Source organism: Hydra vulgaris, chromosome 12 (genome assembly GCF_038396675.1).
Source record: "Hydra vulgaris chromosome 12, alternate assembly HydraT2T_AEP".
In the NCBI taxonomy this organism is placed as follows: Eukaryota; Metazoa; Cnidaria; class Hydrozoa; order Anthoathecata; family Hydridae; genus Hydra; species Hydra vulgaris.
The window spans coordinates 57,165,001-57,182,155 of NC_088931.1; the positions used below are offsets into that span (position 1 = coordinate 57,165,001).

At 27.3% G+C, this 17,155-nt stretch overlaps 1 protein-coding gene across 1 annotated transcript in view; it reads right to left on the minus strand.

Annotated features, from left to right (window-relative positions):
• Positions 1–15,968, minus strand: part of LOC100197667 (protein-L-isoaspartate O-methyltransferase domain-containing protein 2) — a 27,513-nt gene extending 11,545 nt beyond the window's left edge. The window contains exons 1-2 of the mRNA XM_065813818.1: positions 15,661–15,968; positions 7,250–7,590 (exon numbers count right to left, since the gene is read on the minus strand). Coding sequence (XP_065669890.1) covers positions 7,250–7,590; positions 15,661–15,898 — 579 coding nt within the window. The 5' untranslated portion in view covers positions 15,899–15,968. The remainder of the gene's footprint in view (positions 1–7,249; positions 7,591–15,660) is intronic.
• Between the last annotated feature and the right edge of the window lie 1,187 nt (positions 15,969–17,155).

Consider the following 17,155-nt stretch of genomic DNA (forward strand, 5'->3'; position numbering starts at 1 on the left):
ATATATATATATATATATATATATATATATATATATATATATATATCAAGGCTTTGACACCATACGCAAATTTTCTTGACTGAAGGCCAATTTTTAATAAATTGTATAAAATTTTAAAATTTTACTGTTTTTAAACAAATTAAATTTAAATAATTTATGGTGTCTTTAAAATGCTGTGTACCAATCTGTTGCTTAAATTCTAAGTTTTCAGATTGTAAAATATCTGCATACAAATTTCCTCATGATGTGTCTGAAAAAAACAAGTGGTTTATGAGTATCCCTCGCTCACACTGAACTTTAACAAAAGATAGTATTGTTTATAAATTGCAGTGGCCAGATGATGCTGAGTTTACTTTATGTAGTGGTAAATTAAGACTGATCTCCATCCTTCATCAGTGTTTCCAAATATCTCTAAAAGTTGTCTACCGCCTCCACCACCAAAAATAAGAAAAACGTTATCTTTTTTAAATAGAGGAATCAAAAAAGATGAAATGGAAGATTATAAAATAATTGATAATTTAAAATATGAAGATTTGAAAAACACTTATTTACTGAAAAATACTTCTATCACACTATTTACTGAAAATTATATCATTACTTTACAAGCAAAACAATTATATTTTTATCCAGTCTAAAGTATTTAATTGTGGAGTTCTACTATTTTTGCTGATAGTTAATTAAAGCTTATTGTTTGAAGCATTTCATTTTGGTTTAAAATATACTGTTAAACCTCTTTCAAATAACAGAATAACTTCATTTAATACAAAGTCAGCTTTAAATGAAGCTCTTAGATATCTAAAAGTTAAAGATGAGGATCAAAAAGCCCAAACAGTGAGCATCTAAATGTAATGGGAGATCATTCTATATGTAATGGTAAAGTAATTGCAATTATTACTGATGATAATAAAAGTTAACCAAAGCTTTTTTTTCCAAATTCAAAACAGTAGTTGGAAAACCTTGGTTGTGTCAAAATGGAACTTATATTTAATATGACTATATCCGTATTTTGAAGTGGATAAGAAACAATTGGCTGACACAAAAACTAGTTCAGTTGCAGTTTATTTATAATGAAATAATTTACATTGCAAATAGGAGAGATTTTGTTAACTTATATACACTTGAAAAAATCCAATTATTACAGTAATCTATGTTGACTGAAACATCAATAATTCCTAAACCAATAGAATGACAAAAAGTAAGCAAGTATTTAGTGAAGAGACAATTGCAGCTCTAAAAACTCATCCTAAAAAAGACCAAGAAAATGTCAAGGGTACTATTATTTTTTTGGAGTTGATTATAAATTTTTGGAAAATAGTGAGTGTTAAATGCCCTGGTGCAAATCTCAGATATAGGGATGAGTCGCGTAATGTAATCAGATCTTCAGATAACATTAACTTAAAAAAATTGTTGGCTATTGCAACAATGGCTGAAAATATGAAAGCAACATCTGGTAAACGAGTTCACCAGCTTACAAGAGAATTAGGCAATTCACTTTCACATACTTGTTGTGGCCTAATTGATTTGCTTGCCATATTTTATCAAGTGGAAATAAATATATAATTTCAGGTTTTCTTCTGATCTGATTGAGAAATGTTTTGAAATATTACATCAAGGATCAGGTGGTACTTATTTTATAACCACTAAATCAGTTATTGAAAAAGTACCAACATGCTAAGCTGATGCTACAGCTAAATATTGATGTAGAAGGAAATGATGGCCATGACTGTCTTTTATGTCTTGAAGATTTACATGATAGGGAAATTGATATTATTTACAGTTTAGCAGATCTAGAAGATAGTATAAATAGAGAAATTTTATATTCTATTGTCTATATTGCTGGTTATGTTCAAAAGTGTTCCACTGAAGAAATAGGAGATGATACAACTACATATTACAAAAATTATGGAACTTTCAATGCTTTAAATAGGGGAAGATTAACTATACCATCTGATACTTTATCTTAATGGTCAATATTTTTTCCAAAAATAAAAAATTTTCTTAAACAGGCCGTATTCTCATCTATCCGTTAAACTTAACGGAGTGTTAGTCAAAAACTTATTATTAACTACATTAATAAAAAATTCTTTAAAAATCTAATTTTTTAAACATAAATGTTTTATTTTGGTATTAGTTTTATTTAAACAAATTTATAGAAATTTTCGCCATTTCTTTACTTAGAAATATTGTAATGAAATTTTAGACAAAAGCTCCGTTAAGCTTAATGGAGAGATTTGAATACGGCTGCAGACTGTTAACTATTTGTGTGTTTAATCTTAGCAAAGCTATATAATTTTTACTAATCTGGCATTTTTTTTTAAATTGACCATCAGTCAAAAAATCCCACATGGTGTCAAGGCCTTCTATAAAGAAGACCTTGATATATATATATATATATATATATATATATATATATATATATATATATATATATATATATATATATATATATATATATATATATATATATATATATATATATATATATATATATATATATATATATATATATATATATATATATATATATATATAAATATATATATTTATATATATAAATATATATATATATATATATAAATATATATATATATATATATATATATATATAAATATATATATTTATATATATAAATATATATATATATATAAATATATATATATATATATATATATATATATACCCACACTAACACATTTAGGTGCCTAATAAATTCGGGAGGGTGTCATAATAAATGGTTGAAACAAAAAATCTAATAAACAGGGTGGCACAATTTCAAAATAGTCTAAAACACTTAAATAAAGATAAAACTTAACTCAAAAAAATCTTTTTTTATAATAACAAAATGCTAAAACTTAACTAGTTTTCAAAGAGGTTTTTAAAATGTGTTAAATCTCAACATTAAGGTAGTCTTGTTTTAATGAATTCTCAATGTTAGCATCCTGTTCTGTCACAGCAAAATTTTTCTCCCTTTAAATGCATTTCTTAATGTTGGATTGCAAAATAAAATATTGCCTTTTGATATCTTGACAAAGAAAGTAAGTCTTTATTAACAATAGAAACTCCATTTGTGAAATCTTTTTAAACAAAAAACTTCCTTTCCTAAATAAAAGAAAACCATTTTTTAAATGGTTGCATTGTTTTTGTCATTTGCTTTGGAGAGATTTATGTTATTAACAAACTATCTTAGAGAGATTTGTTAACAAATTGTATTGGATTTATGTTGTTAATAAATTGTATTGAACAGATTTATGTTATTAACAAACTGTATCGAAGAGATTTGTTTAAGAAATTATATTGGACAGATTTATGTTATTAACTAATTGTGTTTGAGGGAATTATGTTAATAACAAACTAACAAATTGTATTGGAGAGATTTGTTATTTACAAATTTGTCATTAGAAAAATTGTATTGGACAAATTTATTTTGTTAACAAATGTCAGTGGTTATGAATTTGCTTTTTCAGTAAATTTGAAGACTTATAATAAAGAAAATTACAAAACCATCCTACATTCTTTTAAAATTAATGATAATAACTAAATAACTATTTATTTATTTAGTATCTTTTTATGTTGTTGGTAATCCTACCTCAGCAGGTAGACATTAGTATAAAATTGTCTTGAGACTAAAATGCAATCTATGTTTTTTTTTTTTTTTTTTTTTTTTAAACATCTTCGCTTCCAACAAGGCTGCAAGCAGCCACTAATTAAAGTTGGAAGTTACTGTAAGAGAAAAGATGAAGATTGCAGAGCAAGATAACGATTGACGGACAATTTAAAAGATTGCAAATTATATGAATCAGGAAAGCAAGATGAAGGAAGCGAATTCCAAAGAACTGATGTTCGAGGAAAAAAACTAGACGAATAAGCGTTTTTGGAGCACTTAGGAACAGTCACAGAAAAAGGATGACACTTAATTGAATGACAAGTAACACGAGAATGAATTTTAGTAGATGGCACAAGAGACGCTAGCTCTTTAGAGCAGTGCCCATTATAGTATTTGTAAAAAAGAGAAAGAGAAGCAACATTACGACGATGTGATAATGGTTGAAGGTTGGCTGCAAGAGCAGGTCCAACTATGTTTACAATGCGTTTTTGCACCTTGTCTAAAAGAGAAAGGGCATCATTAGAAGATCCGCCCCAGATATGGCAACAGTATTCCATACAAGGCCGGATTTGAGATTTATAGAGATAGAGAATAGAATCCAGAGTAAGAAAGTGGCGAGCTCGATAAAGAGATGCAACCTTAGCAGATGCTAATTTTGCAACCAATTTGATATATGGTTTCCAAGAAAGATTGGAAGTAAGAGTTAATCCTAGAAGATGAAGAGTAGGTGACTCATCGAGTACATCACCGTTCATAAATATAGGAAGATCTAAATTATTGCGATAACGATTGGCTGAAAAAAATTGAGTTTTATCTGAATTAAAGTTCACCAGCCACTGTGAGTCCCATGCTGTAGCAGAAGTGAGATCCTTTTCAAGCTCAAATGCCCCCTCCAAGTAATCAGAGGGTGTTGGTTTCTTATCACGACAAGAATAAATGGTAGTATCATCAGCAAACAATGCCACCTTAGATGTAAGAATATCTGGAAGATCATTAATGTAAATTAAAAAGAGTATAGGGCCAAGGATAGAACCTTGAGGAACCCCTGAAGTTACAGAATAAGAAGAAGAGTGTTGTCCATCGAGGACAACTTTTATGCTACGATTGGAAAGGAAGGATTCAATGATCTTAAAGATGTTGCCGGATACACCATAAGTAGAAAGCTTATGGAGAAGACCAGCATTATCAAACGCTTTTGAAATGTCAAGAGCGATGGCCTTAACCTCTCCACCTTCATCTAATGCACGATAAAACCTGTCAGTTATTACTGTTAGCAAATCAGCTGTAGAACGAGAAGATCGAAATCCATATTGATGGTCAGAAAGTAAGTTATTAGATTCAAGATGAGAAATTAAGTGTTTGTTAATTAAAGATTCAAAAACCTTGCTTATGATAGGAAGAAGACTTATGGGACGGTAGTTAGACGAATCAGATCGCTCCCCAGAATTTTTGAAGATAGGGATAACAGATGCAGCTTTCCAGCAGGCTGGAAAACAAGACTCTGATAAGCACTTGTTGAATAGTTTTGAGAGTATAGACGACAGCTCCGGAGAACACTTCTGCAAGACAATAACAGGTATGTTGTCTGGGCCACAAGCTGTAGAAGAGTCTAGGCAGGAAATCACTTTAGATACAGATGCTGGAGTGATATGAATGTCAAGCAATGAATCAACCTGTTTGTTGGCAAAATCAGGTAGAACGCAATTAGTGGAATCAAGAGATGATATTAATGAAAAGTTTTTAGCAAACAGTCCGGCTTTGTCTTTAGGTGAGGTGACAAAGTCTGAACCATACAAGAGAGGTGGAATTATAGATTTGCCCTTATTATTGATATTATTAAAGATTCTCCAGAAGTCACGAGAGCCTAATTTTTGAGATGAGATACGAGATTTCATGACCTGAGAATAGCGGGTTTTGGCGTTAGACAAAACCTTTTTACAGTTGTTTCTAGCAGTAATAAACAGACGTCTGCTTTCTGGAGAATTGTTTTGCTGATAAATGTGGAAGTAACGGTTTCGATTGGCAATCGCAGCAGCACAGTGTGAGGAAAACCATGGAGGAGAGTGAGGCTTGACCTGGAATCGTCGTGAGGGAATAAAAGATTCCATGCCAACCTGAATCCACGAAGTTATGTAAGAAGCACATTTGTCGACAGGAAGTTGAAAGATTTCTACCCAAGGGCCATCACGAAGAAAATCACGGAAAGAATCCCAGTCAGCTTTACTGTAGTTGTAAGAGGTTCGATAGGGGTATTCAGGTGATGAAGAAGAATGAGATATTAGTTTTAGAGAGATCAAACTGTGATCAGAAGCACCTAAGGGGGAATGTGGAGAAACTGAGCACTGACTAGGATCAGAAACAAGACATAAGTCGAGTAGAGCAACTATATTAGCTGATGGATAAAGAGAGAGGGCTTGGTCAATATGATCAGAAATAACATCAAAAAGAGTGCAGTCTTGAGATGAAGGAGAGCAATATAGAACAAAGAGAAAGGCAATAGAGTGAAGTGGTGCTAAACGAAAGCACATGAAAGAATAGTCTGTGGATTCAAACCTAGTTTCACGACAAACAGGTGAATTCTTACGAATGTAAATGCCCAGGCCAAGCATGTGACTATTGGAGTCTTTACGAATCAGAGATAATGTACGAATCAGAGATAATTACGAATCAGATTCGTAATTATCAGAGATAATTACGAATGTAGATAATGATTTCTTTAAAGTTTTTTAAAACATCTTTTTAAATTATTTTTAAAATAAGTACTTAAATCAGTTAAAATATTCTTAAAATATCTTTAATTTATGTTTTAAACTGAATTATCATTTAAACTCAAGTGTGGCACAAGCGTTGTACAAAATTACAATACAAATCCTAATCGAAATTATGTAATTTAAACTACATAAACTTTAGGAGGTCTACAACATTAATGTGGTAAGATATTTGCGGGAAAAAAACTATTGCGGGAAAAATTTGCTTATAAATATAATTTTGATGCATTTAAGTAGCCATCATAAGTAATAAGATTGTTTACAAATAAAACTAAAAAAATAAAGTTAATAAAATAATAAAGTAAAAGTCATGTTAAAAAATCATGTTAAAAAATTATTGCATAACTTTACAAAGAAGATGAGGGAGAAACAGGTTGACTTCCATGGTTAAATTTCCAATAATATACATTTGCAATTTCATTAATACTACTATTATCTCATAGATCTTTACTTTTTATTTACAATTTTATTTTAATGTAACTGCATGAATAAAATTTATAATCGAAAAATTTGTTTGAGATTTATTATAAATGAGTTTAACATGAAAAAACTTTTAAATATAAATAAACATTTATTTAAGCATACATTTTTTTTTTGAGTTATATACATAATTTTTTTGAGTTAGCCAGTATACATAATTTTGTATCTACAATTCAATACAATACACAAATTTATATGTAATTATCAATATACACAATTTCGTATTTAATAATTGCTTCAGCAAATACCTTTAAAAAATATTCCAAAATCCAAAAAATTTATTAGTATAAAATACGAATGCTTTTAAAAAAAGCTAGGTTTATAAATTTTTAAATTTTTAAACAAATTTGTATAAATTATAAAAACTGTTAAGTGCAATGTGTAAAAATTACTTACATGTTCTTGGAATGGATAAATCAGTACACCTTTTTCCTTAAGGAAACTTTTAATTTTTTGCAAAGAAGCTTCACTATGAATTCTTGCACCACAATAAACTCTATCATATTTTCTATTGCTATCCAAAAACAAACCATTTCCCAATACAAATTCAGGTTCACAAAAATTAATACTATTAAAACCTCTACCATATTGCATAAATAAATTCACTCTATTAACTGCATACTCAATTATATCTTTGTGTATATCAACACCATGATTTATTCCTTTCGGACCTAACATTACACCAACTACAGTTGACAAATAGCCTGTTCCAGATCCAATATTTAAAAAAGATAAACCTAAATTTGAAAGATAGAACTTATAAATAAAAAAATTATAAAAAATTTTCTAAATATTTTACCATAGCTATGGTAAAGAGTTATTATTATTGGAAATATATTCTAAATAATTTTTAAGAAAATGTTAAAATTAATCATAAGTCTATGACTAAAATAAAAACAGAACAGAACAGAACAATACAACTGATGTCATATTTAAAATGGGTTCACCATGTCAATAGATCAGATAATAGATAACATGATGTTTGGGTTCCTTATGATTTGATTCCAAATAAGAAAAATCAGTGTTCAGATAGTTTTACTTTTTTTTAATCCAAAACGCGTACTAAGAATTAGCTGGACAATGTTATTATGAAAAAGGTCCTTTATGTTAATCACATCAGAAAGTGCTAATAACTCAGCTCTAGTCAAAAGCCAATGCCAACTCCAAAATTAATTCTAAAAAAAATGTTTTTTGTGTGTGAGGCATATGTATTATTGCACATTAGGATTTGCTTCCGACCAATAAAACTCTCACCGTAGAGATCTACTGTGCTCAAAGTAAAGCTTAAGCAAAAACTCTCAAATGATTGTCTAAAGCAACAAAAAACTTGCTTTCTACATGACAACGTACAACTATATATTGCAAAATAAACTTGGCATATTTGGAATTTAACTGGGAGATATTACCTCACCAACCACATTTACCAGACTGATTGATTATTACTTTTTTTTTTTTGATAAGCAATGATTTACAAGGTAAAGGTTTTGAAAACAAGATCAAACTCACAGCATATCTGATTTTAATATTTTTTGCCTCCATGCCCAAAGAGTTTCATTCACAGTACATCCATTCTTTGCATACATATTAGAAACAGTCATAGACAATAATAGAGCATATATAATTGATCAAGTTTTTTAATTCTTTTATTAACAAAATATTAAAAAGAAAAGTGATTAATTATTCTTGTTAACACCCATTAATTGTATAAAATATAAAAACCACAAAAATATTTATGTTCCATTGATAAGCAGCTTATCAATATAACTTCTACTTGCTGTATTGCAATAAAAGATGTTTTGAATCAACAGCACAAAAAGCATTTCTTAATTACTATTACAGGGACATTTAAGAAAGGCTTCACATTATAGATAGTGAAGAGTTAATGGCTATGTTTAGAGATGCCTAAGGAAGATCACCTAATGCAACTATTTCTTATATATTTTTCAATTAAGGATTTAAAAACATAAAAACTTCAGATTATCTGAACTTCTTTTATATTTAAACAAAAAGGTAAGATTTTGCTAACCATTTTTATTTCATGTCCACAATCAGTTTACGTTGTCAGACCCCAGGATGTAATGCCATCATCTAATGTCCCAGTGAAGTAATTACAATTTGATTATTCAAGAGTCACCAACTTCATCCTCTAAACTTCATTGATATTCAGTCATCAACCTTCAAGTAAACAGAATTAGGATTGGCATTCGGCAATGCCATCCTAAAATGCCGACTGTTTGATCTTGGCATAAAATCATCAAACTCATTTCTACATTTTATGGTAAAACCTTTGTGATAAATTTTTTTTACTGACCTGATACCAACCTCTAACAATTTAAGATCGGCAATTTATTGCTGATCTCATTTTTCCTTATTCTCAGGGCTGGCCTTTTCTAAGCACAAGGCACCAAACTTCATAAATTACTGGACATTATTCAAACAATATACAGACATTTGACAAGATGAAATGACAGAACAGCTGTTCTATTGCTGTAAAAATAACCTCAGAAATCAACTCATGAAAGAGAACTTGAAGATAAAAATTTTTTAATCTAATTCACTCCCAACAAAGCTGCAACTAACCAATATCAAGTTGGGAGTTTTTAGAAAACAAATAATAGGGTTAAAGAGTAAGAAAACTGTTAACAGAAGACTTAAAAAGTTGGTGATTGTAAGAGTAAGGAAAACATGAAGACAGAACATTAAGCAAGTTCCATAGGATTGAAGTGAGCATGCAGAAACAGATAAAATAAAATGATGCAATTTTATTGAATGACAAGTCAAGCGAGAATTAGTTTTGGTTGATGGAACAAGAGATGATATGTCCTTTGAGCAGCAACCATGATAATACTTGTAGAAAAAAGAAGTCACCAACATATAACGATCTCCATGACTGGCATTAATGTCACAAGCTCGTATCTGAGAAAAAGAAATTATGTCCAAATGTTAAATACCTAGTTCCTAAGGGGAATCTATAGAAAAACTTTTTAAGAATATAAGAAAACTTATACTTCCATCATAACTTAATCCTAACTTTTAAAAAAGATTCCACAGCTTAACCTTACGACAATAGGAGAGTGGCTCAAGCTTAGCAGATAAAGCTTAGCAGATAAATGCATTTATAATAAGCTTTTGGACCTTGTCTAGAAGAGAAAAAACATCATTAGAAGAACCAGTCAATAAAAAAATTTGTAGAGGTAGAGAATGGAATCAGAAGTAAGATAACGGCAAGCACGGTAAAGAGAAGCAACCTTAGCATATGCTAACTTTGTAATCAATTGTATACAGGCTTCCATGAAAAGTTAGTAGTAAATAAGAGTTACTAGTGAGAGGTCAGTAGTGAGGAAGAGGACTCAGTGAGAAGTTTGCCATTCTTTAATATAGGAATGTCAACAGTATTGCAATAGCTGTTTGCAGTAAATAACTGAGTTTTGTTTGAGTTAAAATTCTCAAGCTACTGCAAGCCCTAGACTGTTACAGAAGTGAGATCAGATTTAAGCTGCCTGTTCTAAGCAATCAAAAAATGAAGACTTTTTGTCTAGACAGGAGTATAGAGTTGAGTTGTCAACAAATAAAGCCATTTTAGATGTAAAATTGTCAGAAAGATCGTTAATATAAATAAGTAACAACGCAGAACTAAGAATAGAACCATGAGGTACCCCAGAAGAGTGGAATTAGAAGAAAAGTTCTTTGCAAATAGTTCTGCCTTATCCTTGGGAGAGATAATAAGATTTGACCCATGAATTAAAATGTTTGATTTATCTTTGTTAATGACACTATTGAAGATTTTCCAAAAGCCTCTAGAGCCAAACTTCTGAGATACGAGATTTAGTAAACTGTGAGTAATGGAGCTTAGCATCAGACAGCACCATTTTAAATTAATTTCTTACAATGAAAAAAGATATTTGTTCTCAAGAGAGCTGTTCTTTTGGAAAAGATGAAAAAAATGATTACGATAAAATATTGCAGCTGCACAAGAAAACTATAGAATAGAATGAGGTTTGACTTGGAACCAACAAGAAGAAATATAAAAGCTTCTGTAGCTGGATCCAGGAGATCCAGAGAGAAAAGACATCAGCCCAAGGACCGTCACAAAGAAAATCATGATAAGAATCTTAGTCAGCTTTATCAGTATCATCCCTCGGTAGTAAGTAGTGCAATGATAGAGTGACTCCGAAGAAGAAGTTCAAAATGAAAGATTTATAGAGATTATTGCATGGTCTGAACCACCTAAAGGAGAACAAGGAGAAACTGAACACAAGCTAAGGTCAAAGACGAGACACAAATCAAGAAGTGAAGGTAAGTGATTATAGTTGTCAGCAAAAGGAGTCATAAAGTTAACTATCTGAGTAAAAGATTAAAAAATGCAGAAGGTATAAGTTTTAGTGCCAGCAGGGTCAGTCGTGAGCCAAACCATTCAATGTGATGAGCATTCAAGTCACAAATAACAACAAAATAAAAAGGCAGGGTCAATTTGATCAGAAATTACATCTAAAAATGTGCAGTCTTAAGAAGAAGGAGAAAGATAAAGTACAAAGAGAAAAGTGACAGAGTGAAGAGATGACAAAAAGGAACCACATAATAGAATGGTCAGATAACTTAAACCTAATTTCTCCACAAATTAGGTTTAAATTATCTGCTGATAATTTCTGCTGAAAAAGCTGACTTTAAATTAGTCTCACAAATAGCAATCAAGTCTGGTGAATTTTCAAGAGGTAAGATTCAACTGATGGAAAGTTGCTTTGAAGACCAGAAATATTAGTTAGGTGGTGGTGATGGTTTTATGTTTAATTTTATTGGTTACTTTGGGCATGGGTAATGTTAAAGAGAACTTGATTTATTTCGTGATATAGCATGGTATCCCAAGCAATAAGCTTTGCAGTTGTCTCAGTCCTGCTAACTAACCCTAAGTCATAGCTTAGGGCTCTATATGTGGCATCAACAATGCACACCAAAAGCAATAATAGGGACATAATACATGCACAACATGGTACTGTTAATACTATGACATTTTACAGCTGCAGATGGAATCAGCCTCTCCGAGTGTTACATCTCAGAACTATTAAACTGAGTTTTAGAGCTGTGCCCTCATTAGGAGATAACAGGAAGATTTGCATAACCACTATTAATGAAGCACAAGCAAAAATCTATGATTATAATCATATAATCTTCTTTCTCTGTTTAACCAATACTGCTCCAGAGAAACTTATACAACAAAATCATAACTCCAACATGCTTGTTCAGTTTCATAAGTTCGTTAAAAAACTGATGCTTGTAATGGTTGTTAAAGTGTCCCTATATGCAGTGTTGCATTGGTGGTTACAGCCCCCTTAGACATATGAACAGTCATCGCTGTATAATTATTTATAGATGTTAAAACAATACATATCTAAAGTAAAAACTAAATATTCGTTGTAAATTTATTGATTTTATAAATAACAATTATTCACTGTAAAAGAAGTAACAAAAACACCTATGTCTATATGCATAGAAGACAGATTTCACTATATGCATAGAAGATAGATCTTACTACATTCATTACACCTTTTGGGCCCTATAGACATACTTGCGCTCATCGGGGTTTTGTTTCCAGTATCGTTTCCAACCACAAAGTTGACTAAGATGATACCCTCCACTATGGCAATGAATTATTTAAACATTGGATAAAAAACAATTGAATTCCTCTAACTGATTGATACTACATTACACCATAGAGAGCACAATCGAATACACTAATTAAGCCACTTGTGATGTGAAGGGAAGAAAAAGATAAGTATGGGAATATATATATATATATATATATATATTATATATATAGTATATATATATATATATATATATATATATATATATATACAAATATAAAAGCACATTTAGATTAGCAATTTGACACACACACACACATATATATATACATATCAATCAATCATTTATTTCACTTTATAAAGTAAATACAAAGTTAATATCAGTCACAAACAATTACTTAACTGACAAAAGCGTGAGAACCTACAAATATTCATTATAAATTTGACAAAATATATAACATATTACTAGTACATGAACAACAATATCAAGTGATATAATAATAATAATAATAATAATAATAATAATAATAAATAATAACAAAAAAAACTAAAAATAATAAATAACAGGCTCTTAAGTAGAATGATAACAATACAGTAACAAGAATATCAGCAATAGCATATTATTTAAGAAAAGAAGCAAAAGCAGCTTGAATTTTACAGGTATAAAAGATAAGGTAAAAACGACATGAAAAACAATTATTGAATATACAGTAGAAGCTTTACTTTTATTATTTTTATCTTGGATAAATTCCTTGACTTTGTTGATGAAGAGAGCTCTAATTCTTTTTTTTTTTATACATTTTCTTATTTTCAGAGGGAAGATAATTCCATGATTTAATGGATTGATATTTAATGAAATTAATGCCATACCTAATACATACATACATATATATATATATATATATATATTATATATATATATAGATATAAAATATATAGTATATACATATATTACTATATATATATAAAATTATATTACATATATAGATACATATATTATATATATATAGTATAGATGCATATATATATATACATGTATATATATACATATATATACATATATAGTAGATATATATATATATATATATATATATATGTATATATATATGTATATATATATGTATATATATATACATACATATATAATATATATGTTATAGATAGACATATATATACATATATATATATTTATATATATATATATATATATATTATATATATATATATATAATATATATGTATATATATATGTACATATATAGTATATATTATATATATATATATATATATAGATATATATATATATATATATATATATATATATATATATATATATTATATATATATATATATATATATATATACATATATATATATAACTGTGTGTGCATGGGTGTATAAATATATTTAAAAAACCATGATTCTAATAATAATAATAATAATAATAATAATAATAATAATAATAATAATAATAATAAATAATAACAAAAAAAACTAAAAATAATAAATAACAGGCTCTTAAGTAGAATGATAACAATACAGTAACAAGAATATCAGCAATAGCATATTATTTAAGAAAAGAAGCAAAAGCAGCTTGAATTTTACAGGTATAAAAGATAAGGTAAAAACGACATGAAAAACAATTATTGAATATACAGTAGAAGCTTTACTTTTATTATTTTTATCTTGGATAAATTCCTTGACTTTGTTGATGAAGAGAGCTCTAATTCTTTTTTTTTTTATACATTTTCTTATTTTCAGAGGGAAGATAATTCCATGATTTAATGGATTGATATTTAATGAAATTAATGCCATACCTAATACATACATACATATATATATATATAGATATATATATATATATATATATATATATATATATATATATATATATATATAAAATATATATATATACATATATATACATATATATATATAAAAATATATATCATATATATATACATAATAGATATATATTATATATATATATATATATATATGCATATATATATATACATGTATATATAATATACATATATATATACATATATATATATATATATATATATATATATATACATAATATATATATATAATATAGTCTAGATATATATATCTATATATATACATACATATATAATTATATATATATATATATATACCTATATATATATATTATATATATAGTATATATATATATATATATATATATATATATACTAGATATATATATCATATATATATATCTATATATATATATAATCTATATATATAACTCCATGATTCTAAATATATTAAAACCATTCTAATCTAATAATAATAATAATAATAATAATAAATAATAACAAAAAAAACTAAAAATAATAAATAACAGGCTCTTAAGTAGAATGATAACAATACAGTAACAAGAATATCAGCAATAGCATATTATTTAAGAAAAGAAGCAAAAGCAGCTTGAATTTTACAGGTATAAAAGATAAGGTAAAAACGACATGAAAAACAATTATTGAATATACAGTAGAAGCTTTACTTTTATTATTTTTATCTTGGATAAATTCCTTGACTTTGTGATGAAGAGAGCTCTATTCTTGGTTTTTTGTATACATGTGATTCTTATGTTTCAGAGGGTAGATAATGTCATGATGTAGATGGATTGAATGGTTAGATGAAATTAATTCTATACTAGAGTAGCATACTAGTAGCTAGTGAGTAGATAGTAGTATAGATATAGAGTGTATATATATATATATATATAGTATTATATATATAAATATATATAGATTCATATATAGACATATATATATATATAAATATATATACATATATATATACATATATATATATATATATATATAGTATATACTTGCATATATATATACATGTATATATATACATATATATATACATATATATATATATATATATATATATATATATATATATATATATATATATATATATATATATATATATATATTATATATATACATTATAATATATATATATAATACATATATATATATACATATATATATATTTATATATATATATATATATATATATATATATATATATATATATATATCTATATGTATATATATATGTACATATATATATATATATATATATATATATATATATATATATATATATATATATATATATATATATACATATAATATATATAACTGTATGTGCATGGGTGTATAAATATATTTAAAAAACCTGATTTTATTTCTAAGTTTTCTACAACTTCACAATATATTGTAGCTGCAGACATGTGCAAGTTCCCTCCTTTGAAAGCAAAGTCAATATATGCATCTTTTATTAAACCTGGATAAAAATCTCCTCTATCAACTTTTCGAAATGCATTTTCAACTTCTTTGGATTTAATAAAATTTCCTTCAACAAGATTGTCTACTAAATGATCATTACTTTCTCCTGGAGGAACTACACCACCCATTTCCTTTGTATAAATTAACCATAACTTTTCTTAAAACTTTATGATTATAGTTTTAAGCTATGAATAAAACTAAATAATAAATTAATATGCAAATGAAATTTTTATTACAATGAAATTAAATATTACAATGAACTAAAATAAAAGATTCTAATTGATTAAAATGTTTTAGATTTATCAAAAAAATTGAAAAAAGTTAAACTATGATCGGAGATTTAAAATGAAAATCTTTTTTTTTTAAATAAATTTTTCAGACAAAACTTTTTTTTGCTATTATTGTGAAATATTCAACTGAAACCTTGTTATTAGATAAAGTATTTCTATTCTGAATTTCATAATCTTATACACTACATAAAAATAGCAGTATATAATGTACTTCTATTTTTACGTACTGTTATTTTAACTTTATTTCTAAAATAACTTTGGATTTTTTTATTTATTTTTACTATATTTTTAATTTTCAATTTGTAAAAAAATGCGTCAGAAAGTTGTTGTTATTATTTCAAAGTCTACTTTGGTTTGGTAGGAAAATTAGAATCGTAATGTTTTTTTTTTAAAGGTAATTTTAAGCCTCTTGCTCTGGTGATATATCTATTCAGGGGCGATTCTATGAATAAAATGAGGTAGGGTGAATTCTAAAAAAGTGTCAACTGCTTTTTTAAAAATATAAAAAAGTTCTCAAAACTAAAAATCACCTGATTAAAATGTATCAAATACCTGACTAACCGTCTATATTCCCCAAAAAACCGACTATAACTTGAAAATTGCTTTCTTTGGGATGTGTTACACCCCCCTCAAATCGCCTCTGTATATATTAAAGTTAACTTGAAAAAAGTTATCTAAAAAATGCGATGAGACTAGTTTAAGATTGTATTTAAGCATGAATAGAATATTTTGGTCGAAGTTGATTTGGTAAAGATATTATATTACCTTTGGACAACATAGGTTTAACTTTGTAGAGTATCCCAATATTATTGGTGTTTATTGTACTTATATGGGCTATCCAAGATATATTTTTGTCAATAAGAATCCCAAGAAGTTTAGCTGTTTTTGTTTTTTCGACGTTCATTTCATTTATTTTTAGTGAGGGAAGTATAGTTGGTATATTATTATTAGCAGTAGTAGAAATTTTTTTTTTTTTTTTTGAAAAAAAAAAAAATATACCAAAAATAATAATGAAGTCATATGTATTATGTTTTTTCTGTAATTAGTAAAAACTTATTTAATTTCAACCAGATGTTTAACCTTTTAAGCTCGTTG